The sequence below is a fragment of the Perna viridis genome, chromosome 7, assembly GCF_037379345.1.
Source record: "Perna viridis isolate PV_CMFRI_1.1 ecotype Kerala chromosome 7, ASM3737934v1, whole genome shotgun sequence".
Classification (NCBI taxonomy): domain Eukaryota; kingdom Metazoa; phylum Mollusca; class Bivalvia; order Mytilida; family Mytilidae; genus Perna; species Perna viridis.
In genome coordinates, this window is record NC_142451.1 from 41,860,946 (window position 1) to 41,887,107 (window position 26,162).

At 33.3% G+C, this 26,162-nt stretch overlaps 1 protein-coding gene across 5 annotated transcripts; it reads left to right on the top strand.

The window, feature by feature from the left end:
- The first annotated feature begins 1,157 nt into the window (after positions 1-1,157).
- Positions 1,158-25,278, top strand: LOC148612756 (uncharacterized). 5 transcript variants are annotated; one of them, XM_088594470.1, is made up of 22 exons: positions 1,158-1,268; positions 3,212-3,409; positions 4,300-4,401; positions 5,336-5,443; positions 6,847-6,960; positions 7,750-7,863; positions 10,700-10,813; positions 11,305-11,418; positions 11,884-11,997; positions 12,489-12,602; positions 13,065-13,178; positions 14,296-14,409; positions 14,870-14,983; positions 15,477-15,590; positions 16,057-16,170; positions 17,737-17,847; positions 18,884-18,994; positions 19,832-19,936; positions 20,642-20,740; positions 21,286-21,414; positions 22,586-22,699; positions 25,201-25,278. In XM_088594470.1, the coding sequence occupies exons 1-21, from the start codon at positions 1,163-1,165 to the stop codon at positions 22,696-22,698; spliced, it is 2,436 nt and encodes an 811-aa protein (XP_088450596.1). In that variant the 5' UTR covers positions 1,158-1,162; the 3' UTR covers position 22,699; positions 25,201-25,278. The 5 variants fall into 5 exon arrangements, with proteins under 5 accessions (XP_088450596.1, XP_088450599.1, XP_088450598.1 ...); XM_088594473.1 differs by lacking the exon at positions 15,477-15,590; XM_088594472.1 differs by lacking the exon at positions 12,489-12,602.
- Positions 25,279-26,162: the final 884 nt, after the last annotated feature.

Consider the following 26,162-nt stretch of genomic DNA (forward strand, 5'->3'; position numbering starts at 1 on the left):
GAAATCAAATAAGTTACAGTAGTCGTACAGGGTAAATCAACATCAATTATCATTCTCAGCAATCCATTAAACATACAGATCTCGGTACGTAAAAGTATCATATATAGATACAACGTCTCAGAATGTGACGACTATATTCGCTACACTGCTCCATCGGATCAAAATCGGATCTGTAGTATCCTTTATCTCAAGTTTCAAGGGTAGTTGCGATGTATAAAATCCCAGTAACTAGGATTGCTTAACGATAAAAAGGGGGAATAAAATGGAATTTTTGAAACGTTGTTTTCGTAATATTTCTTGTATACAGTTGGAAAGATTGTTAAAATCAGATATATATCAGATATTATTTTAATTGTATTTAAATAATTTTCCGTAAAACCAAAATGCAAACATAAAGTATTGGAAAAATCCACGAAAAACAACAGACATAAATAATGTGAAATGTCAATAGTTTTTCTCGTGTTTCTAGAAAAGCACCGGTATACCTAGTCCACGCTACAAGTGTTAAGTGGAGTCCCATATTCCTTTGTTTCAATTTTGGTTCTTTCATGTTCTTTTTTCAGTGTGTCTATTTTCCCTGTTTAGTTTTTAACTTTGAAACATATTCTTTTGATTTTCGCTCAAATCTTGGTTCCCTCGATTATTTTTACCACATTATGAAGCAAAAATAAGAAAATAATGACATTTTCATTGATTTAAAAAAAAAAACCTGCAGGAGTTCTCGTAAATGAGCATTTGAGGTAAGCGGAATCAAGTAAAATATTTACGTGGGTTAATTAACCATTTACAGCAACCTAAAACACTTCAACTGTACATTTTCATGACAACAATTTATATACGCAATATACGTTTATTTCTAATGACAAGGCCACAAAGCATTATCCTTCAAAAGCAGCTGTTTCTGAATTACTTTTACAAAATAATCAAAAGAAGACTTTTTACTCGATGCACCCACACTGAAATAGAATTTGCGTTATCACGATAAAACAATATGTTTCAATACGCATCAATGCAAGTCACTTTCTTACGCGTTTGAAACTCCAATTCACTTGTTAAATTCTCTTGAAATGGGCGTTATGTGCACAGCACAAAGTTATTCGTTTGAAGTCTTAAATGTTTTGATTACATATTGGTAAATGAAATATAAAATGACACTATTTTTATGACAGAAATCCATTTGGTCTCTGGCTGTTTTGATAAGAAACCTGCAAGGATGCAGATTGTGCTTATAGTTCTGTATTTAACATCTGCAACTGTTTATGGCCACTGTGAGTTGTTTACAATATATATTCGGACATTTTTAAAAATTTCTAAATGTATTTTTCCCTTTTAATTATTTCATTTTTTTTATTTCTCTTTTTTTTTTTATTATTTTTTTTCATATATATTACTTATCTTTTTTATATACCTAATCAATATCTATTATCTACTTTCTGTAAAATTTGAATTTTTATTATAGATAATATTATTCCTACATAAAGTAGTTTATCTCCGAAATTCACAGAAATTGCGATTTTACAGTAATCAACTCAAAGAAAGTATATTCTTGATTCTTTTTAAACTGTTCAATTCTTAAGTATGTGATTGGGGTATTATTTTAACCTTTTAGTTATCGTAGATTTACAAATCTTTCCTGAGGTCGATACCAGGTTGCTTCGTTTGTTTTATTTCCTTTTAATACTATAATTTATTTTCTTCGTATAACCTTTCCCGTTATAATCTATATGAAGGGGAAAATCTTGAAGACAATTCAATTTTTTTTTCTAATCATCTCATGTTTTAAAACACTTAATAAAAACTTGATCCTCTATGTTGATTATGAAATAATATTAATATGTGCAAGTTTATAACCAAAAAACGTTTTGATAATCAAACGCACAACATATATCATGTATTTTCATACCTTTGACTAGAGAGAGTAATCAAGGGAACCAATGTTATAGCGATAATCAAAAGAATCCAATCCAGGGACAAAGACCAGACATGGAAAACAGACATACACAACAAAGAACATAAAGTAACTAAAATCATACATACAAAGTAACAAAAGCAAATGAGCAACTCGGACTCAACTAAAAACTGGGAGCATGGACCAGGTGCACCGAGTTGCTCATAAAAGTCAAGTCCGGGGTAGACAAACGAGGAAAGGAAAACTATGAACCGCTGAATAAATCAGTTTTCATGGTGCAGATGGATACACCATAACGATCCACGAGTTTATGATGACGACCATAAAACTTCTGTAGTGATGACTTCAATCTTGTAGCAACATAACCCTGTTCCAGAAGCCTATTTGTTAGAGTTCTAGCGCGATACAAAAAGTCTGCGTAGTTTCGGCATGCTCTGGCATAACGTATGAGTTGTGATATGAACACTTCATACGCAGGTGCTGAAGGGATGTTGCCACAGATGAAAGGAAACTTGACAATTCTGAATGAAAAGTCATCACGTTTGTCGTAAAGTTTCGTTAATAGTTTTCCTTTACCATCGATTTCTAAGTGTAGGTCAAGATATGAGGCTGACCTTACAGTGTCTGTAGTATCCTATATCTCAAGTTCTTTGGGGTAGATGCGATGTATCAAATCCCCGAAATTAAGAATCGGATCATATGATTATGGCCAATGGGGATTTATTTTGGGCGACTTTCAAACAACCACTATGTGTTATTTGTTTCAAGGTGTAAAACCAAGATTTCAGATTAGGTACGTTAATATAATTAAGGGCCGAGCAAAGAGTCTAGAAAATGTTGATAGGAAGAATTTGTGAAAAAAAAGTTTCATGAAAAAAAAATTATATTTAAATTGTAGGGCTGTGGCGTATGCTGGGTCTTTTCATTAGTTTCAGGTAAGGATAAGCAGGTGTCAAATGGACGATCATCAAAATGTATACATTATCATGCATATAATTATACGAAAATGCAAGTTGATGCTTGTTGAAATAATTTTTAACTTGATTAATTGTGCATTTATAGCTGGGTTTATCAACATCTATATCGAATACTTGTCGATATCGGTGTTAAAGAACGGCCATGATGGAATTTCATTATACCAGCAAAAGACTATATCATTATGCTTTACACTTTGGTCTTGATGTTGTATAGACATACACACCTGCTACATAATTTTGATTTCTACGATTTTCTGCGTTCATGTATCTTTATTCGATGACATATTTTTGAAAACAATAAGTATATTCGTGTATTCTGTTGCAGACTACCGGTACTATCAGGGAAACTATCCGCACAATAAGGGAAGTGTGAATTACTACGATGGCCGGCCTGGCGAGCCAAATAAATGCGAACAAAATGGTGGAGAGTGTAAATGGCAATGTCATTACAAAGACACATCGGATGGGACATACGGAGATAACGGATGCCCTTATGGACAGACATGTTGCATCGCATGTCAAGGTATAAATATACAAAAGCAGAGTTCACTAGGCATAAGATTCGATATTACATGTCATAAAAACATTTTTCACCCCAATATGATTAATTGATAATGATCAATATGCAATTTCTTTAGATAAACGCGAAAGAAAAAGAAAATAAGCAAGGATATTCATTAAAAATTTTGAGATATTTTCTCAAATCGAGGACTTTTGTTTTAGCTTTTAATTTTTACTGTTGTTTTTATAAATGATGTTTTGGCTTCGCTGCTTTTCTTAAGCAGACGCATTTTAATCTTTACATAAATAGGTAAAGAAAAACACATTTGAGTAAAACTAGTGAATAAATTATTTAACGTAACATATATAGTTATATATCCCCCCTAACGAGTAGGTGGTATATGGGTATCATCTTGTTCGTCCGTACGTCATTCCGTCCATCTGTCCGAAAATGTCTTAATTAACTCAACTTCCATTGGTTGGAATGATTTCAAACTTATTATGTGGCTTCATATAGATAGGCCGAACGTAAGTGTTTTTTCTTGGCGCTGTCCGATACCAATTCCCCGTACGAGTTGGGGTATCGCTAGATCCACAACGCTTTTTTATTTCCCAGTTTGACCAATGGGTTACGATTTTGGTCTTTAAGTTTTGGCTTGCTCCCCTCTTCTTTAGTCTCCGAGTACCATCAGACGTTTATTTTCAATTTTCCTTTGGTATTTTTATAATGTTTTTGTTTTCAACATTCTCATTTAAATATCTTTGTATAACTACAGAATCAACAGCTTATGGTATTTAACCGAGATTGTGGATGTTTTATTTCATTGTAATGAATAAATAAATAAAATCAATATCCTATCTGGATAGAAAACATTAACGTTCACGAAGTCGGCACGTATTTGATATTTGTAGATGATGAAGGATGTTACTGTCGAAAATGGTGTCTGTTTGATGAGAAAAAATGTGGCAAATGTTGTGATAGGAGAATGACATGCTGTAAATCGGCTTGTGAGGGTAAGGCAAAGTAAATCAGCTCGTGAGGGTAAGGCAAAGTAAATCAGCTATTGTTGGCAAGGCAACATAAATCGACATGTATTTGTAAGGCAAATAAGTGACGTCTAAAATCGACATGTATTTGTAAGGCAATATAATAGACTCTGAAATCGACAGTTATTGGTAAGGCAATATAAATCGATAAGTGTAAGTAAGGCAAAATAAGAGGACTCTGAAAAAGAAATCTGACAATAGGGTGCCACCTCACTTCTAATTAAGTTGATACAATTTTCATATAATATTTTACGCGATTCGAATGTACAAATCTTTTTGTTGTAAAATAAATGCATAGCCTTCTTTAACAAAACAATGCAGAATGGCTGTCATGTGCATAGGTGATACAGCTTCGTTAAATCGTTTAAACAAACCATGTAATGCAAATTACAAACTAAAATTCAACTATTACAGTTTTACAACTCTTACGTTTATGCCAAAAAAGATAATGGTACGTCGAAAAATTGGACAAGTAATCAGGGGAACCATAATTCTAGCGAAAATAAAAAAAACAGACAAACACAACAAAGAACATAAAATAAACAAAATATTAGATAGAAAGTAACAAAAGTGAAATGAGCAACTGGAACTCCACTAAAAAAATCGGAAAATGGACGAGGCGCACTGGTAGTGTAAACATCCTCTGCTTTTCTAAAAACACCCGACGAGTTGCTCATAAAAAAATCAAGTTCAGGGTAGTCGAAAGAGGAAAGGAAAACTATGTCACATTGAACAAATCAGTCATGGTGCAGAAGGATACGTCGTAACGATCCGAGTTCATGATGACAACCATGTAGTGATGACTTCGATTTTGAGCAACATAAACCTGTTTCAGAGGCTTAATTATAAAAAGATTTAAGGAATATCTACAACTTTCATATTTGTAACCGTATCTTTGAAGCTGATCCTGATTGTGATTGCAAAAGTTCATGTAATGAGGGTACGGATGTAGAGGATGTTAATGGAGAATGCTGCAATGACAATTTCAAATGTTGTAAACCATGCCAAGGTATGTAAATAGTAACACATGTCAACGTCAAAGCTCAATTTGGACCGTTGAATGTGTCTAGGCAGGCCGATGTTCGGTTTATGCAGGGTAAAACACATTTTAAGTCATTTGAATGGGTTACAACAGTTTCTGTTTTACACATGTTTACAATTAATGCATGGTTCGGTAAAGATAGGCACCACCGTAACTCCGTTTTTAATAACTGAAATAAAGGGGAAACTTAGAAAACCAGGTAATCAAAAGATCACAATCCAAGGAAATAACTACAAAGACGCGTACAAAGAGCAAAACTAAATGGGCAACCTGAACTTCACTGAAAATCGGGAGTATGGACTAGCTGCGCCGGTAGTTTAAGCGTGCTATATATTTGTCACGTAAAGATTTTTAGCTAGATCCTTTAATCTCAGTTTCCGCTATAAAGAAGACGTATTATCTTTAAACAATCCTAATTTCGGGGATTTGATATATCGCATCTACCCCAAAGAACTTGAGATAAAGGATACTACAGACACTGTGAAGTCAGCCTCATATCTTGACCTACACTCAGAAATCGATGGTAAAGGAAAAGTATTGACCAAACGTGACAACAAACGTGATGACTTTTAATTCAGAATTGTCAAGTTTCCTTTCATCTGTGGCAATGTCCCTTCAGCACCTGCGTATGGAGTGTTCATATCACAACTCATACGTTATGAAAGGGCTTGCCGAAACTCTACGCAGACTTTTTGTATCGCGCTAGAATTCTAACAAATAGGCTTCTGGAACAGGGTTATGTTGCTACAAGATTGAAGTCATCACTACAAAAACTCGTGGATCGTTACGGTGTATCCATCTGGGCCATGAAAGCTGATCTCTTCAACTTGTTATAGTTTTCCTTTCCTCTTTCGTCTACCCCGGACTTGACTTTTTATGAGCAACTTGGCGGGTGTTTCTAGACAAGTAGTGGATGCTTACCCTACCAGTGCACCTGGCCCATGTTCTCAGTTTTTAGTAGAGTCCGAGTTGCTTATTTGCTTTTGTTACTTTGTATGTATGTTTTTAGTTACTTCATGTTCTTTGTTGTGTATGTCTGTTTTCCATATCTGGTCTTTGTCCTGTGCTATTTTTATAAAAATATGATTGCATTATTTTTACTGGACTTTCGCTACTATGTACAACATCGTAGTATTCATTAACTATTACTTTCAGCGACAAAATCTTTTGTCGGAGTTTTTATAACAGACTCAAATTCAAACGCTGATTTAGTACCGCTTATTTAGATTTATTTGCATTTTTTAATTAACAATCCGGTTGAGGTTTTGTTTCCTCTTTTTTCGTTCACAAATACGTGTATGTCTGAATATAGGTCATCGTTGACACTTTCCCTGAAAAATATTATCCTAACGATCAGTATTGTGTTGTAGACACTGAAGACTGTGCGGATGCAGGTGGAATGTGTAGGAATTACTGCCGAGGCGATGAAAATGAGAACGGACAATGTTGTGACGGAATGAAATGTTGTGTTCAAGACTGTCAAGGTAAACTGTCTAAACTACGAATAGACAGAAGGGGGTTATACAGTGCCCCGATATAAAATCAAACCGTTATTTAGACTTATTTATTCAAGGGTTATCAAGCCATTAAAGAAGTCATTTTTGAATGAGTTATGATTCAAGGGAGTGTAAATCAAAATTAACCATTGCAGTTTTAACTTAATTATTTGCGGGGCACTGGTTATGTATATTTATTTGGGAAAATACAATTGTGCAGTGTCCGGTACGCTAGTTTCTAAGTAAAGCCATAGTTAATTGAACTTGACAATTTTTGTAAATAAGAGATATCGTTAAAAACGATAATCTCTTCTTTATTATCAAACTTATCATAGCTTTTAAAAACCGTATTATTATCATGGGTTATGCTTTCCTATTATAGTTCATGAAATAATTATATATATACTTTCAACCGTTCAATTAATGCCTAGAGATGTCAGTTAGCTCTAGCTATCTTTTATGACTTATTTTGTATTTTTGAAATGCTTAGAGTATAGTTTGATGAACATTTCATTGTGCTGATTCAAGTGAAAGTCTACGGCCGATCTCTGGCGTGGGATATTTCTCTGTTTATTTCAGGCCCAAACCTTTGGTTGTTTTTATTTCACAGTCTGGTTAAGTTTTGTCCCTTTGACGTATTTTTAGTTTCTACCTCATTCTCTATCAGGGAAAATACATGTCTGTTACTGTTCGCACAATCTATGTCTTTATCGTTATAAAAGGCACTTAATGTGCTTTTTACGCAAATAAATGTAATATATGTTTTTAAACTTTCAGACACTACAAACTGTATTGATGCTGGAGGAACGTGTAGGACAAACTGTCGAGGCAATGAAAATGAGAACGGGCAATGTTGGGATGGAAAGAAATGCTGTTTCGACAATTGCGAGGGTAATAATACATGGATAGTTTATAGAGTACAATGTATGCACAAATGCCGGATATAACATTTAATTTCTGAAACGGCAATTGTTTAACAAGAAAGAAAATTAATTGCCCCAATGTTTTACCGCTTTTTATTTTGTTGAATGTTGCCGTTTGAGCTGCTAACACAATCTGACATGTACCACTTTTAAGTATCTTTTGTAACTAGTTATTCTCATTACACGTATTTGCCCTTTCTGTAGATTTCCTCATACAGTAACTAAGGTTCATCATTCAACTGACGATTGTAATCTTCAAGATAAGGCATCGCGTCGGTGAAGACTGTTATGGCGGAATGAAATGTTGTTTCGTGGAATATGATGGTTATCATACCAGAGTTACGACAAAAATTTCAATAATAAATAAAAATATATACATTTAGTTCATGGGCTGGGAGGGTTCACCGTGCACCGCACTCACCAATTTCATGATGATTTTATGAATCTTTATACATCCCATTACAGAATAAATTTGTCGCCAAAAAGTATTCAGGTTCTTTTTCAGTATAAGCCATTATTTGTACCTCACTGGGTTAAAAAGCTAAGATTTTTGTGACCCAATCGTTCGAGCGTCTAAGTCTTCATGAGATGCCATGTGTAAAGAAACTAAATACATATAGGTATCATCATATAGACCAATTTCTCAACTTTACAATGGTACCATGAAAATTGCCGTAACAATTAAAATTTTGGAGTAAAATGAAAACTAAATACCCCTACCCACGGAAAAATCAATTAAATTGACATTTTTTCAATGTCAAAATCCTTATAGTATTTATGCTTCAGTAAAAATGGTTTATTTGATATTATCTGTTTAGCATTATCACAATCAATACTTCTGGAGTTTCTTTTGATGACTTTTTTGCGATTTTCAAAATGCAAATATTGGAGCTTTCGATTTTCCCGAAAAAAAAAATCGCAAAAAAAGTTATTGCTAATATGTAAGGACGAATTTTCACAAATATTAAAAATACTACCCCAATCCATAGAAAAGTACTCTGTGACTAACGGAATTCTCACTCACAGCATACCGACACGGTAAAACTCATATTTTAGGCATTCATAATTGAGATAATGAGGTACTCAACATATCTGATGAATATAGGCACAGGTTATCGTTTTAGGGTTAAATTTACAAAATCGTAAAAAAGCGAATTTTCAGAATATCAACATTTCTTCTATTTCACCCTTTATTGTCAAATTTGTCAAAATACCGTAGCTTAAACAAGCTTTTGTGTGAAACAGTACATATACTTAGTGTCTAAGCTTTCAAATGAGCCCAGGTAAAAAATATTTGAACTTTTCCAAATCAAGTAAGGTGAAAAATTGTCACCACTACCCATTAAAAAATACCTCACCATGAACCAATATGTAAATTTTTAGCTTAAAAAAACGGTGTACAATATACATATTGGGTACCATTGTTTTAGCTATCGATATATTCAATATATCTGCTCATTTCAGGCGCGTATTTTTTAAGTTTCGAAGTCACAATAATGAGTTTTTCATAAAATGGGGAAATTTCGGAAGTTCCCCGTTTTATGAAACGGGTGTTTCTAGAAAAGCAGAGGACGCTTACCCTACCGGTGCACCTGGTCCATGCTCCTAGTCCGAGTTGCTCATTTGCTTTTGTTACTTTGTATGTATGATTTTAGTTACTATATGTTCTTTGTTGTGTATGTCTGTTTTCCATGTCGGGTCCCTGGATTACATTCTTTTGATAACCGCTGTAACCTTGGTTCCCTTGATTACTCTTTCATATTTTCTTCCGTTTCACCGGTAAGACTTATGTTTTTTTCTAAAATTGTACTTCAAAAAAACTTTTGAAAAAAAGTTTTAGTTGAGCAATAACTTGAATAATCGAAATGATGTGACTTTTTACTGAAAAATCGAAAATCGCATTTTTCGCATTTGTGATAAATTCCTGACTACAAAAATCGTCAAAAATCATCAAAAGAACCCCAGAAGTATGAATTGTGATAATACTAAACAGAAAATACCAAATAAGCCATTTTTTACTGAAGCATAAATACTCTAGGTGGTACACATTTTTCAATTTACCACAAAACCCTAAGTGTCTTGGTACCATTGTGAAGCAGAGACATTGGGCTACATGATGATACATACACGTCTGTTTTCTTCGTTCTGTAGAAATAAGAAGTTCGAAGAATCAAAACACTTGAAAAATGATTTTTTTGCCTCAACAAGGTATAAAAATTTGCCGAAATACAAAAATGCTTCATTTAATTTTTTGGCAACAAAAATATTCTAAAATGGGAGGTATATGGGTACCAGAAAAATATATTTTGGTTGATGGGTGGGGGTGCATCTCAGCCCACGTTCTAATAGAGTTAAGACTTAAATTTTGTTAAAAACAACATCGTGCATTCGAACGTTATCTTAATTGATAACAAAAAGGTACGGTGGATATGGTTTTCGCAGATACTATTACGAATCTTTCTGAATATCAGAATTCCCATAAACCCCTCTCTAGATTTCTTAAACATTATGAGTCCATGTTCCCGTTTAACATCATGAGTAAATTTTTATTTGTATGTCTTTTTGAATGTTACTGCATCATTTGTTCAAACAAACATGACACATGACACTTTTAAATTTCGATTGTACAGTGCACTTAGCTCTTCTCATTTTTTACCCTGTCAAAAGATTTATTCCAATAGTAACTAAGCTTCATCATTCAACTGAATTGTTAGCTACAAGATTAATCATCACGTCGGTGGAGACTGTAAAGAACTGTTGTCATATGATTTATATAATCATGGTCTCTTGTTTGGCATTTTCAGACACCAAAGAGTGCACCGATGCAGGTGGAACATGTAGAAGAAACTGTCGAGGCAATGAAAACGAGAACAGACAATGTTGTGATGGAAAAAAATGTTGTGTCGGCGACTGTGACGGTAATCATATGTAGGGTTACGACATACATTTTAATAAAAACAGCAGTGTACATTCCAAAATGATCTTAAATGATGACTACAGGGTTCGTTTGGGGTGGTTTCAAAGATGTAATTATGCATTCTGCTGAGTACCTGGTTTCCATATATCTTCATCGAAGGTCTTGTTTTTAAATATTCGATTTTTGTTGCGTAATGTCAACGTTCATGTTTCATTCCATGTGCTCATTGTGATTTGTAATTATTACGTCTCTTAGTTGGATCGAGCCGTTTTAGTTGTCAACACTAACATGAAACGTAACACTTTTAAATTCCTTTTGTACATAGATATTCTCATTACTTGCATTGTCGGAAGATTTCCTCATACAGTAACTTGGGTTCATCATTCAACTGAAATTTGTAAACTACAAGATTATGTAACACGTCGGTGAATACTATGAAGAAATGCTTTCATCTTAATGATAAAAGCATTGTCTATCGTTTGCTATTTTTAGACACCAAAAAGTGCACCGATGCAGGTGGAACATGTAGAAGAAACTGTCGAGGCAATGAAAATGAAAACGGACAATGTTGTGATGGAAAAAAATGTTGTGTCGGCGACTGTGACGGTAATTATTCTGGGGTTACGACTTAAATTTTGTTAAAAACAACATCGTGCATTCGAACGTTATCTTAAATGATTACAAAAAGGTTTGGTGGATATAGTTTTACAGATGCTATTACGAATCTTTCTGAATACCAGGATTCCCATAAACCCCTATCTAGCATTCTTTAATATTATGAGTCCATGTTCACGTTTAATATCATGAGTTAATTTTTATTTTTATGTCTTTTTGAATATTACTGCATCATTTGTTCAAACAAACATGACACATGACACTTTAAATTTCGATTGTACAGTGTACTTAGCTCTTCTCATTCTTTACCCTGTCAAAAGATGTCTTCCAATAGCAACTAAGTTTCATCATTCAACTGAATTGTTAGCTACAAGATTAATCATCACGTCGGTGGAGACTGTAAAGAACTGTTGTCATATGATTTATATAATCATGGTCTCTTGTTGGCATTTTCAGACACCAAAGAGTGCACCGATGCAGGTGGAACATGTAGAAGAAACTGTCGAGGCAATGAAAACGAGAACGGACAATGTTGTGATGGAAAAAAATGTTGTGTCGGCGACTGTGATGGTAATCATATGTAGGGTTACGACATACATTTTAATAAAAACAGCAGTGTACATTCTAATGTGATTTTAAATGATGACTACAGGGTTCGTTTTGAGTGTTTTCAAAGATTTAATTAGCCTTTTGCTGAGTACCTGGTTCCCATGAAACTTCATCGAAGATCTTGTTTTTAAATATTTGATTTTTGTTGCGTAATGTCAATGTTCATGTTTCATTCCATGTGCTCATTGTGATTTGTAATTATTACGTCTTTTTAGTTGGATCTAGCCGTTTTAGTTGTCTACACTAACATGAAACGTGACAATTTTAAATTTCTTTTGTACATAGATATTCTCATTACTTGCATTATCGGAAGATTTCCTCATACAGTAACTTGGGTTCATCATTCGACTGAAATTTGTAGACTACAAGATTATGTAACACTCCGGTGAAGACTATAAAGAACTGCTTTCATCTTAATGATAAAAGCATTGTCTATCGTTTCCTATTTTCAGACACCATAAAGTGCAGCGATGCAGGTGGAACATGTAGACGAAACTGTCGAGGCAATGAAAATGAAAACGGAAAATGTTGTGATGGAAAGAATTGTTGTATAGATAACTGTGGTGGTAATTATCCTCGGGTTACGACTTAAATTTTGTTAAAAACAACATCGTGCATTCGAACGTTATCTTAAATGATTACAAAAAGGTTTGGTGGATATAGTTTTACAGATGCTATTACGAATCTTTCTGAATACCATGATTCCCATAAACCCCTATCTAGCATTCTTTAATATTATGAGTCCATGTTCACATTTAATATCATGAGTAAATTTTTATTTGTATGTCTTTTTGAATGTTACTGCATCATTTGTTCAAACATGACACATGACACTTTTTAATTTCGATTGTACAGTGTACTTAGCTCTTCTCATTTTTACCCTGTCAAAAGATTTCTTCCAATAGCAACTAAGCTTCATCATTCAACTGAATTGTTAGCTACAAGATTAATCATCACGTCGGTGGAGACTGTAAAGAACTGTTGTCATCTGATTTATATAATCATGGTCTCTTGTTTGGCATTTTCAGACACCAAAGAGTGCACCGATGCAGGTGGAACATGTAGAAGAAACTGTCGAGGCAATGAAAATGAGAACGGACAATGTTGTGATGGAAAAAAATGTTGTGTCGGCGACTGTGACGGTAATCATATGTAGGGTTACGACATACATTTTAATAAAAACAGCAGTGTACATTCCAATGTGATCTTAAATGATGACTGCAGGGTTCGTTTGGAGTGGTTTCAAAGATGCAATTAGCCTTCTGCTGAGTACCTGGTTCCCATGTAACTTCATCGAAGATCTTGTTTTTAAATATTTGATTTTTGTTGCGTATGTCAATGTTCATGTTTCATTCCATGTGCTCATTGTGATTTGTAATTATTACGCCTTTTTAGTTGGATCTAGCCGTTTTAGTTGTCAACACTAAATTGACACTTTTAAATTTCTTTTGTTCTTAGATTTTTATTACTTGCCTTGTCGGAAGATTATCTCATACAGTAACTTGGGTTCATCATTCAACTGAAATTTGTAGACTACAAGATTATGTAACACGCCGGTGAAGACTATGAAAAAATGCTTTCATCTTATACTCGGCGTCACATAAATAACATACTGTTAAAATTTGAATAAAAATATTTTCTACGAATTAATTGATACCTACCGTCGTTTAAATTGTCTTAAATGACTTGCTCATTCGTTTAGCCAAACGGCTTCTCCATAAACATTGAATCGTTAAATTCCGGTCAGATTTTAATTCTCGGTGCCAATATTTACATTGTAAAAAGTCGGCCATGTTTACAGTGATCGGGTTGCTAGGAGATGTTATTTACGTTTAAATGGTTTGTCCAAAAACCGAAGAACCCAGAATGCATTTCGGCGTTATCTCGGATATCTCGGATTTATTTTACGCGGACAACGTACAATACCGAGAAGTTGATCAAGCAGACGATTGTCACCGGAGTTCGACGGGAACTTACGAACTTCGTTTGTAAACAAATCGTCCCGTAGAAACCAACATGGCGGATATTAGTATGGGATTTTCCCGTAAGGATTTGTTACGCATGATTTAAGCTAATAAGCGACTTGTTTAGGGAGAAGCCGTTTGGCTAAACGAATGAGCAAGTCATTTAAGACAATTTAAACGACGGTAGGTGTCAATAAAGTCGTAGAAAATATTTTTATTTAAATTTTGACAGTATGTTATTTATGTGACACCGAGTATAATGATAAAAGCATTGTCTATCGTTTGCTATTTTCAGACACCAAAGAGTGCACCGATGCAGGTGGAACATGTAGACGAAACTGTCGAGGCAATGAAAATGAAAACGGACAATGTTGTGATGGAAAAAAATGTTGTGTCGGCGACTGTGACGGTAATTATTCTGGGGTTACAACTTAAAATTTTTTAAAAACAACATCGTGCATTCGAACGCTATCTTAAATGATTACAAATAGGTTTGGTTGATATAGTTTTACAGATGCTATTACGAATCTTTCTGAATACCAGGATTCCCATAAACCCCTATCTAGCATTCTTTAATATTATGAGTCCATGTTCACGTTTAATATCATGAGTTAATTTTTATTTGTATGTCTTTTTGAATATTACTGGATCATTCGTTCAAACAAACATGACACATGACACTTTTTAATTTCGATTGTACTTAGCTCTTTTCATTTTTTTACCCTGTCGAAAGATTTCTTCAAATAGTAACTAAAGTTTATCATTCAACTGAATTGTTAGCTACAAGATTAATCATCACTTCGGTGAAGACTGTGAAGAACTGTTGTCATCTGATTTATATAAGCATGGTCTCTTGTTGGCATTTTCAGACACCAAAAAGTGCACCGATGCAGGTGGAACATGTAGAAGAAACTGTCGAGGCAATGAAAATGAGAACGGACAATGTTGTGATGGAAAAAAATGTTGTGTCGGCGACTGTGACGGTAATCATATGTAGGGTTACGACATACATTTTAATAAAAAAAAAAGCAGTGTACATTCCAATGTGATCTTAAATGATGACTACAGGGTTCGTTTTGAGTGTTTTCAAAGATTTAATTAGCCTTTTGCTGAGTACCTGGTTCCCATGTAACTTCATCGAAGATCTTGTTTTTAAATATTTGATTTTTGTTGCGTATGTCAATGTTCATGTTTCATTCCATGTGCTCATTGTGATTTGTAATTATTACGTCTTTTTAGTTGGATCTAGCCGTTTTAGTTGTCTACACTAACATGAAACGTGACAATTTTAAATTTCTTTTGTACATAGATATTCTCATTACTTGCCTTGTCGGAAGATTTCCTCATACAGTAACTTGGGTTCATCATTCAACTGAAATTTGTAGACTACAAGATTATGTAACACTCCGGTGAAGACTATAAAGAACTGCTTTCATCTTAATGATAAAAGCATTGTCTATCGTTTCCTATTTTCAGACACCAAAAAGTGCAGCGATGCAGGTGGAACATGTAGACGAAACTGTCGAGGCAATGAAAATGAAAACGGAAAATGTTGTGATGGAAAGAATTGTTGTATAGATAACTGTGGTGGTAATTATCCTCGGGTTACGACTTAAATTTTGTTAAAAACAACATCGTGCATTCGAACGTTATCTTAAATGATAACAAAAAGGTTCGATGGATATAGTTTTACAGATGCTATTACGAATCTTTCTGAATACCATGATTCCCATAAACCCCTATCTAGCATTCTTTAAGATTATGAGTCCATGTTCACGTTTAATATCATGAGTTAATTTTTATTTTTATGTCTTTTTGAATGTTACTGGATCATTCGTTCAAACAAACATGACACATGACACTTTTTAATTTCGATTGTACTTAGCTCTTTTCATTTGTTTTTTTTTTTTTGTCGAAAGATTTCTTCAAATAGTAACTAAAGTCTATCATTCAACTGAATTATAAGCTACAAGATTAATCATCACGTCGTTGAAGACTGTGAAGAACTGTTGTCATCTGCTTTATATAAGCATGGTCTCTTGTTTGCCATTTTCAGACACCAAAAAATGCACCGATGCAGGTGGAACATGTAGAAGAAACTGTCGAGGCAATGAAAATGAGAACGGACAATGTTGTGATGGAATGAAATGTTGTGTTGACGACTGTGACGGTAATCGTGCATGGGGTTACGACTTAAAATTAAAAAAAAATAACAATGTGCATTCGAATTTGATTTTAAATGGTAACAACAACGGGGTGCTGTGGGGATAAATTTAAAGATATGATTCCGCATCTGGCTGAAAACCAGAACTTCCTTATACCCCAATTACGTTTTTATCAAGTATTTTGTTTTTGTTGCATGTGTAAATGTTCAAGTTTTATTTTCATGTGTTTTCTAATTGTCTTTTTTGTGGTCGAGATTGCCGCTTTAGCTGTTAACACAAACAGTGCATGTGACACACATTTCATGTGAAAAATTGACCTGATGTATTATTGTAAATTTTCCTAATCCAGTGCAATCACAAGTTCTAATTTTTTGTAATGAAGAACAGGGGCCTGAGCTATGGATCAAACGTCATCACGGTCAGGTCAAGAGGTGCTTCCTTACATATGTTAATCAGTTTAATATACCATAAATGGACAAATATTTTTTTCTTTAAGCTCGCCATTGGGATTTACTGTACACCCTTATAATTCTCATTTGCATTCAAAATTAAATTTCTATTTTAATATTGATTTTCAACCTTCAATAAAATAAACAGAACTGATTAATGGTCGTCTATGTACGAAGCATTCATAACTTAAGTTAGATGACACTTCAGTGCACGCATGACCACGAATTTAACCTTTGAACCGGTGTAGGTTAAAACAAAACAATAATGGCAACCGATGACACTTGTTATTGATTCATTCATTCATTCCTGAAGTAGGTTAGCATTTACAACCTTGTTAATTTACTTTGACATTAAATGATGAATATCCAGGCTAATTATAAAAAAATAAAACAAAATATGTCCAGCAATTGTTTTATTTTCAAATATACCCGCTTCAGAAAAAATAAGTCACTACAATTCCAGTAGACTATATTTTGAGTAGTAACGTCAAATACTAAATAGACAAGATGCAGTGCAATACTAAAAATTGACTTAGTTTTTATGTACGGATGCAATTAGTGATCGAGTATTTCTATTTGCGGGGACAGGTCATTTTTTGAAAATATGCGTTTTCCTTGGCGAAAGCCCATGAACACTTCACTCGTTTGATTTGATATTTTGTGTGGCAGTATTTGTTTTGTATTGTTTTTTTCTATTTTTTATTACTTTCCTTTTCCGTATTACACTGAAATGAACTGACCAATTTGACATATTGGTTGTTTTTTATTGTATTTGTATTTAGAGCACATTTGTGAAATGTCTAAAAGTTATTTGACTGTTGTCCTATGGATGCAAGTGGTGGATACAGAGGGAGGATTCCGTCCCATATTGTTGGATAGTTTTGTTAAATCCGTGCAAAATTTGGGCAATTATAATAAAATAATAACCTGGATTCCCCATGTTTTCCATATGGTACATCTTATACTCACAGCATGAAGATGAGTAACTTATCTTATTCGTTTTGTTTTTATCGTTGTCTATTCAAAAGTTCTTCTCTATTCTTATAAATTTAATATATTGCTTTCGTGACAATTCATCATTTGACTGTCTATACTTGAATACTATACTCTATTGGCCTATAGAGAAACCAGACTGCAGGTGTATATCAAAATCAGATGAATGTTCACCAACAGAAATAGAAGATGGTGACTGCCTTTGTGATGCAAATAAGACATGTTGTAAGCCTTGTCAAGGTAATGAAGTAATTGTTGAACTCCATGTTAAAGAAAGAAACAAAATGCTGATTCTGATTTTTTTTTTTTTGTAATGAAGAATATTGGCATTGACAGGTCAGGTCAACGTACAATACAATAAACAGACAGGATGGTCTGCTATGTAGGCAAACTCCAAAACAGCGGCGACGTTGAGACGCAAACTTTGTACACGCGCAGAAGACGGTGCCACTGTATCGGAGTTCGCTATGCAGGAGGCATATCCTGTCTACGTGTAGAGAAAACAAAATATGTCCAGCAATCGTATTTTTTTGTTTGTTTATGTTTTGTTTTGTTTTGTTTGTTTGTATTTTTTTTTTACTCACCATCATCAAAAATAATATGTCACTACAATTCCTGTCGACTAAATTTGGAATGGTAACGTCAAGTACTAAATAAACGAGAGTGGATATAGTGAAATACTCAGAAATTACTTAGTTTTTAAGTAGTTATGCAGTTTGACATACATAGGTGATTGTCGTTTTTTATTTTATTATTTTTTTTATCTATCTATTCATTTTTGGCATTTTATTATTATTGTTTTCTTATATTTTTAATAAGAGTACATTTGAGCTGTATGTGAAAATTATATGACTATTGTCCATTTGTTGGCAGCGGTGGACAAATGGGGGGGTCTTAGAATGGGAACACCCCCTTCCCTTTTGTGGGATAACTGCTTAATTCATGCAAAAATTTTGGCAAAATTGATCAAGCACATACCTGGACCCCACTTTTCAAAATCCCTTGTCCTTCTACTGTGATGGTACAGCCTTAATATTTTATCAACATGAATGTTACTGAAATTTTAGTTACAGTATCGAAATTCCACGAGTAGATCATTTAAAAGATTTATGAAGTCAAATTAAACAAACAAAATTTGGACAAACTTATTGATCTAATCAGAAATCGTGTCACTTCTAAAATGTAAATTATTGCTCTTTATTCTTTGAGTTTAAATTCGTCATTTGACCGTAGATACTTGAATACTTTACTCATCTAAAATTCCGTTTCACTTTAGAGAGACTAGGCTGCAGGTGTATATCAAAATCAGACACCTGTACAACAACAGAAATAGAAGATGGTGACTGCCTATGTGAAGCAAATAAAAAGTGTTGTAGGCATTGTCAAGGTAAGGAAGAAAATTTACAAAATTTCAAAGAAGGGAAAAAATATCATGGCCAACCCAGGCTAATATATTTTTTAGGAGATCAAGCCAATGAAACTTGCCTATGTTTAAGGGTAATCAAGTGAACCAAAATTCTGGCGGAAATCAAAAGAATGTAATCCAGGGACAAAGACCAGACATGGGAAACAGACAAACACAACAAAGAACATAAAGTAACTAAAATCATACAAACAAAGTAACAAAAACAAATGAGCAACTCGAACTCAACTAAAAACTGGGAGCATGGGCCAGATGCACCGGTACGAAGTTACTGGTTATATCCAGGTTAGAAAGAAAGTACTTCAGAAAAATGCTGTAGGCCCTGATGAGGTAAGAAAATTCGTCAAGCTAAAGTGAAAATGCTGCAGGCCATGTCAAGATGAGAAAAAGAGGTTGCAGACCATGATATGGTATAATAGAAAATACTTAGTTGTGCCAAGATAATACGGAGTACACAAGTAACTTCGACAAAGTCGCCTTGATGACAAAACAACGAAAAACCCTAGTATCATTGATCGACCCAATCTCCACTGAATACCTTTAAAAAAGGAACTAAATACAAATAAAATATGAATAAAAAGTAAAAATATAAAAAAAATATGGAAAAATATGTTTTATTCATTTTTATCTGTATTTAGTTTTTTTTCCCTTTTAAACGTGGTTATTGTTCACTACTTCATTATTCTAATTTACGTTTAATTTGAGCCACATCACAACATACAAATATATATATATTTTTTAAATATGATATAATATATTCAATTATATTCAACGTTACAACAAATTTGATTTCTTTTGTAGATGACGAACTTTGTGATACATGCAAAGACATGTGTGACCAATCTACTGAAATTGATTTTGGTCCGTGTTGTTCTGGTGGAGGAAAACGATGTTGTTTGTCGTGCAGTTTGTATCGTTTGTCGACTCCTATTTTAAGATTAAAAGCTACTCTTATTATTCATTTAATAATTTCCCATCCAATATTCATTAGTAAGTACACAGTCCAATAAGCACCATATGATAATCATGTGGTGCTCAATTTATATGATAATTATATAGTGCTCAATTCATGCTAATCATATGGTGCTCAATACATACGATAATCATATGATAATATACATAATTATGATAGTCACGTGGTAATCATTTAATAATTTACAAATAATAGTCATATGATAACCATGTAATAATCATGATAATTTACAAACAATAGTCATGAGATAATCTTATAATAATGCGATAATCAGATTATAACCATGCGATAAAGATATGATAATTGACAAATGTTAGTCATAGGATAATCATGCCATAATCATATGTCGACTAAAGCATAAAATTATCATATCATACTCAATTCATATGATAAACACATGCAGCAAACCATACTGTTTTCATGTGTTGCATATTGGAACTCGGTTTACATCTTAATGAACTTAAGACTATTGGCGTTTGCTTTTGAAACATCTTTCTTTGCGACTGAAGAGTTAATCCTTGCTTACAATAACAGATCATAATAATTTGGTATGTGTAACCTCATTTTCAACAACTTATTTGCTGGTTTTAACTCATGGCGTTTCCGTAACCTATATTTTTTTTAATTAAAAAATGTAGGTGCCTGTTCAGATGGTGGAGGAACGTGTTACACAGATTCATGTCCAGATGGACAGCATCAAGTGGGTTCCTGTTGTGGTGGTCAAATTTGCTGCTCTGGTAACTTTTGTTGATTATGAGACGTAACAATAGATAGTATTGAGTTAAATAATCAAGTTCATATCTTATTCTTTGTCATATCATCTACTCTGGGAATATTCATAGAGTAATCAAGGGATCCATGAACCTAGCGAAAATCAAAAGAACGCAATCCAGGGACGAATTCCAATACAGGGAAAACAGGCATACACAACAAAGAACATCAACAGGCAGCACTTATATAAAAAGGAAACGAATAACACAACAAACAAGTCAGATTGACGGAAAATATTACTTTATGTGAAATAATATGCAATTTACCTAAATATGCTTTTTAGATTATGATTATATAAAGTACACAAAATCCTGTCAATTACAGTTTCAAAAAAGACCCAATACAGCATAAATCGTCAATTTTTTGGCAATTCATTCAATGACACTTACAAGAGTTGTTAAAAAACTTCAAACTGATAATGACCTTTGCAAGACTTTTCATGGGGATCATTTCATCAATTCAAATTATTTTCTTCCTAACATCTATAGCTATGGCTTTGTTTTCATTACAGATGAGCCTCCATGTCAGGCTTTCTACCCACCACACGCGTGCATGAGGTCTAACGAAAAACAATGTACACATCATGGAATAAAAAATGGTTTCTGTCCATTTCCGAACATCAAATGCTGTCCGGCAGAGTGTAAGTACATTGGACAATTTTTAAAATGTAAATATTTCTTATTATATCTGTAGCTACAGAAGATAAAGGAGAAATTGAAAAATAAGTTATAGTTTAAAAATAGCTGATGCAATTTTGCTTAGTCTGTTTGTTAGAATATAAAATCCGGTGATGCAGTTTATAGTCATACCATTTCTCGTTTCAATCATTAAATTATGCAGTAGGGTTACCTTACTGAGATATTAAGGGCTTCTCTAAATGAACCGTTGCGTTGTTGCCTAAATTGAAATAAGTTGCGCAGACTAGACACTGTCTAGATCTACATTACACAAAGTACCTCACGGTAAATGGGACCAATTAAACTCGAGCAGATAGACGTCACTCTTTGTCATCTGTTTACAATTATATGTAGACTCATTCATTCATTGAACTGTTGGTATTTAAGTATTATATATATACCACTTTTTTTTACGATTTAACATACCAAACCGCGATCAGTTTATTTAGATATTAAATGATTAAGGCATGGTATAAATGTATTGTAACATAACGTACGCGTTCAGGCAATTAAATTGGTTGAAGGCGTTCCATAGTGGTTTGCTGTGTGTTTATTATAATGACTAAGAATGGATCAAGGAAATCAAGAGGGTCCTCCGTTTTCGTATTATAGAATGACGTTTAAATCTTCATGTTAAACCATGACCTACTTCTATAGAAAATGGACGAGTAATTTTCTGTGACGTCAAAATTATGGTTTAACATCAAATCTTCCAAGTGTTACACCCAAGCTCCACGCTGCGGCGGACGTTTCCTCTCTTACTAACGGCTGCAAAAAGGCCTTCCGAATTTCTCGGACACTGTTCAAATAAAACGCCGTATGTCAATCGGAAAAGGTCGCGTAAAATCATTCACTTTTTTCCGTGTTTGCAAGATTCTTGCATTTTCTGAGAGGACTGGCTGCAGCGTCTAGAGTGGATTTCGAACGCCGCCAGGCGCTGTTTAGGAGCTTAGTGTTAGACCATGGTTTTTAAAAGTGCACAGCTTTACTTAGGTTATTTGATTAATATTATTTTAGGCTATGCCTATGATGGAAGGAGCTCAATGTGTGCCCTCATTTTACCTTTAAGCTGTATACATTATATTTGGGTTGGATCCTTCAGATGGTTCTTTATCGTCAACCTTATAATTTCAGGTGGGTTCTTATGTGATCTTGAACATGGTGGTGAATGCAAGCCGAGCAACCAATGTCAAGGGAATAACCAGGGAAATAGTGATTGCTGTTTACAGGACAAATGCTGTGTATAATGTAAGCAGCATTATCTATATTAATATTGTACTTGAGAGCTAAGGAATGATTTTTCGGTGGGCTTGTACAAATATGATCAAGTCCGTTCCCTGTAAGGCATTTCTGTTTTTGCAGTACCTTAGTTCTTATCTGTTTTATGTTCGGTTTAACTGTTTAGTTTAACAAAATTGGTGCTTACAATGAGACTCATCCGGCTCATTTTCTTTAAATTTCGACCATAGCCAACCAGATATGAAATATAATTGCTCTACCCTAATAGTAAACCGTTTCCCAAATGAAATTAGATTTATGTAAAAAAAGAAGCAAAAAATAATAAACCTGAAACATGCACTTAAAATCGAAATGGTTGTTTCATTCATAAATTACAACAATCAAAACAATAAAGTTTGCAAAATATGTCGCATTAATGTTCTTTCACTTGTTCCGCCTAAAACAAAACAAAAAAAAACAAAAACAAAAAAAAACAAAACAAAAAAAACATGGGGATTTTCAAAAGTTGGCATGTATGCTTTTGTTCATGGTTAACAATTTTCGTTGTTTTCAAAAGTTTGTTGCTTCATGGATTGTTGATAACAGCATCGAATCTTTTTATTCAGATTTTCATCTCGTTGGTTCTTAGATTTCATGATCATTCCTAGCCATTAAAGGTAGTTCACACCTACTATACGAATAATTCTTTTTCTGTCCTCTTGTAAAAAACAAACAAACAGTGTTTTCAATGAAAAATAGTACTTGAAATAATGCAAAAAAAATGTCTTTCAATAATTTTTGAAAGAATTTTTGAGATTAAATCATGCATGGAAAAATTTCAAACTTTTATTTAAATAACCCTCTCAATGGACGGGAAAATGTAATGGGAGTTTTAACTTTTTTTAAGAGGCTGTCTACGTATAAAATCGGGCAGCTCCTATGATAAGGGTGGCTTAGGGTAAACTTCACACCCTGAATTTTTTGTTCCAATGTAAATGATATATCATATGTTTGTCAAATAGTATATAGTTAGTTCCCTTTTTTCAATGAATTTCAATGGTTTTTATGTAATTTATGTCTCTTTAATTATTGCAGTAATTTAAAAACTAACACTCAGCTATGATAAAGGATGCACTGTGATATAAAATGGATGAATTAAAAAAAAAAAAACAATGCCACTCACTTCCTGGTTTTTGCATGTACTCTATCTTGAAAAAAATTTAAAAAAGTTTGGTGACCAATTTTCTTTTTGAAATATGAAAAACTGTCAGTTAACTGTATTTTCATACAAATTCATACAGATTGTTGAGAAATTCAATATACCATTTTTAAATTTGAAAATAATGGAAAAATGTCCTACGGGCTGAAATTGAAGTTTTGTAAAAACGCATATATCAACTGAAATTTCAAATATCTCGAAGTTAAGTTTGATAAAATCTACATTCAATGTCATCTTTGATAAAATTACTAAAATCTATTGACTAAAAATAATATGTATGATCTACTCTTAAGTCACAAAAATTGCTACACCACGAAGAAGTTTTTTTGTTGAAAAAAAAGTTAAGGATACCTTACTTTTCAACAGATTACAATATAGTGCTACATGACAATTAGGGATATTTAAGTAATCAAATATTTGATTTTTTTTTCTTTTTTTTTTTGGGGGGGGGGGGAGGATATCCTGCATTTTTTTTTAAATATAACAAACAAAATATTGAGACCAAACTGGATTTTGCCTTTTGGCCTGTCTTGCCTTTTTATTTCAAATTTCATCCTAACCCCATCCACTCCCTATAAAAGTCAAATTGAAGTTCTTTTATCTGTCCCTGAATTTGTAAACCTTAATTTGGGAATTCAAAAATGCTGCTTTTGCTGATAAAACGTTAAAATTTTGCAGCACAGTATACAGGTGGTTTATTTTCCAAATAGAAAGATATACTAACTACGTAAGAAACACACCACTACTTTCAAGTTGAAGTATTTGGCCATTATTTATAAATTTTATAATTTTCTAAGCATCTTCTTGACATTAATTGCTAACATTTAAGGAATTTGAGTTCCCCTATTGTTGCAATGGAGGGATTTCACCCAAAGAAGTAAAAGAATGAAGTCTTAACCAAGCAACTTTGTAAATGAGTGGTTATTGAAAAGTTTGTCCAAGCAAAATAGCTGAAAAAAAACTATTGAAGTACAGAGTTTGCTTTAATTTTGACAATACAGCTTTATTATTTTTTTTTCATTTTTAGTGAAATCAATGAAATTCCGGAATAATCTTCATTTCTTTAGAATTTTATGTCATGGATAAAATGTCACACTTTCATTTTAGGAGATATATATATACATCTGCATTTTACTTCCAAAGTGGTGTGTTTTCTTTGATGCTGAGTATAATTTCATTGAGATAATTTTCAAATTCTATTTTCAGGTCTGTATATATATGAAATATAAAAAAATTAACCCTTAAACATCTTTTTTTTTTAATTTTTTTTAAGATTATCAAATATAAATTTGTTTCTTGCTTTCCATTGTAGGTAAAGTGCAGCTGAAAGATGACTACTGTCAGAAGACCAAATTCTTGAAAAAAAAAATAAAAAACTTAATTGTAAAAATTGTGTTACCTGTACATGATTGAAATGTTTTTCAACAACCACAGGTAATTTTCAGCCAGGTTGGGGAGCTTATTTTGGTGGGTTTTTTTTCAAACGCCAAATTAAATGCCACGAAATATTAACTCTGAGCTAAGTTACTAAGAGCATCATTTAGCATTTGCTATAATTACAATGCCAAAGATTTGGCATACTTTTTTGCCTCAAAATTTTACACCCGTTTAAAGTAACCCACCAAACGGTATAAGTCTCCCACCAGCAAAACAAGAAACCATGATTATATAAATCAAAACCCAAGACTATAGATTCTGTTTGTATGTCTGTCAGTCGGTTTATGTGCAATATCTAGATGTGAAGACATTTTGGGAGCATTAAAAAAATTACCAAATAATTGGTTTGTAGCTAGGTCAAGTGAGCTGCATGTACTTAGTATGAATTTTAGGTCAATTAGACATTTTTTTTCCAGATTTTGCCATTAGGATTTGTTTTCCTCATGAAATTTTTACTCGCCCCATCTTTATTATTGACTTTAATTTTCTTTTAGTATTGTACATTTATCAAAAAGGGCATAAAAGACTTGAATTACAAAATAAAGGAAATCTACTTAGTACAATTTAGCAATAGAATAATGATACATTGCAATTTAATAAAGTTCTAAAAATTAAGCATTAAAGATCAAATCATTCTGAAACATACAATTATACTTTAAGTGGACCTTTGCCATTAAACCCGGTATAAGCTAAAGATTAATGATTCATGCATTTCTTAATCCCAAATATTTTCGATTGGAAATCCTTCAGTAGGCCTCATAGAAACTGCATTCGAAAATAAAAGTGGAAATCAAAGTTGCCCACTGGAAGTATTATCACTTAGGGAAAAAAAAAATC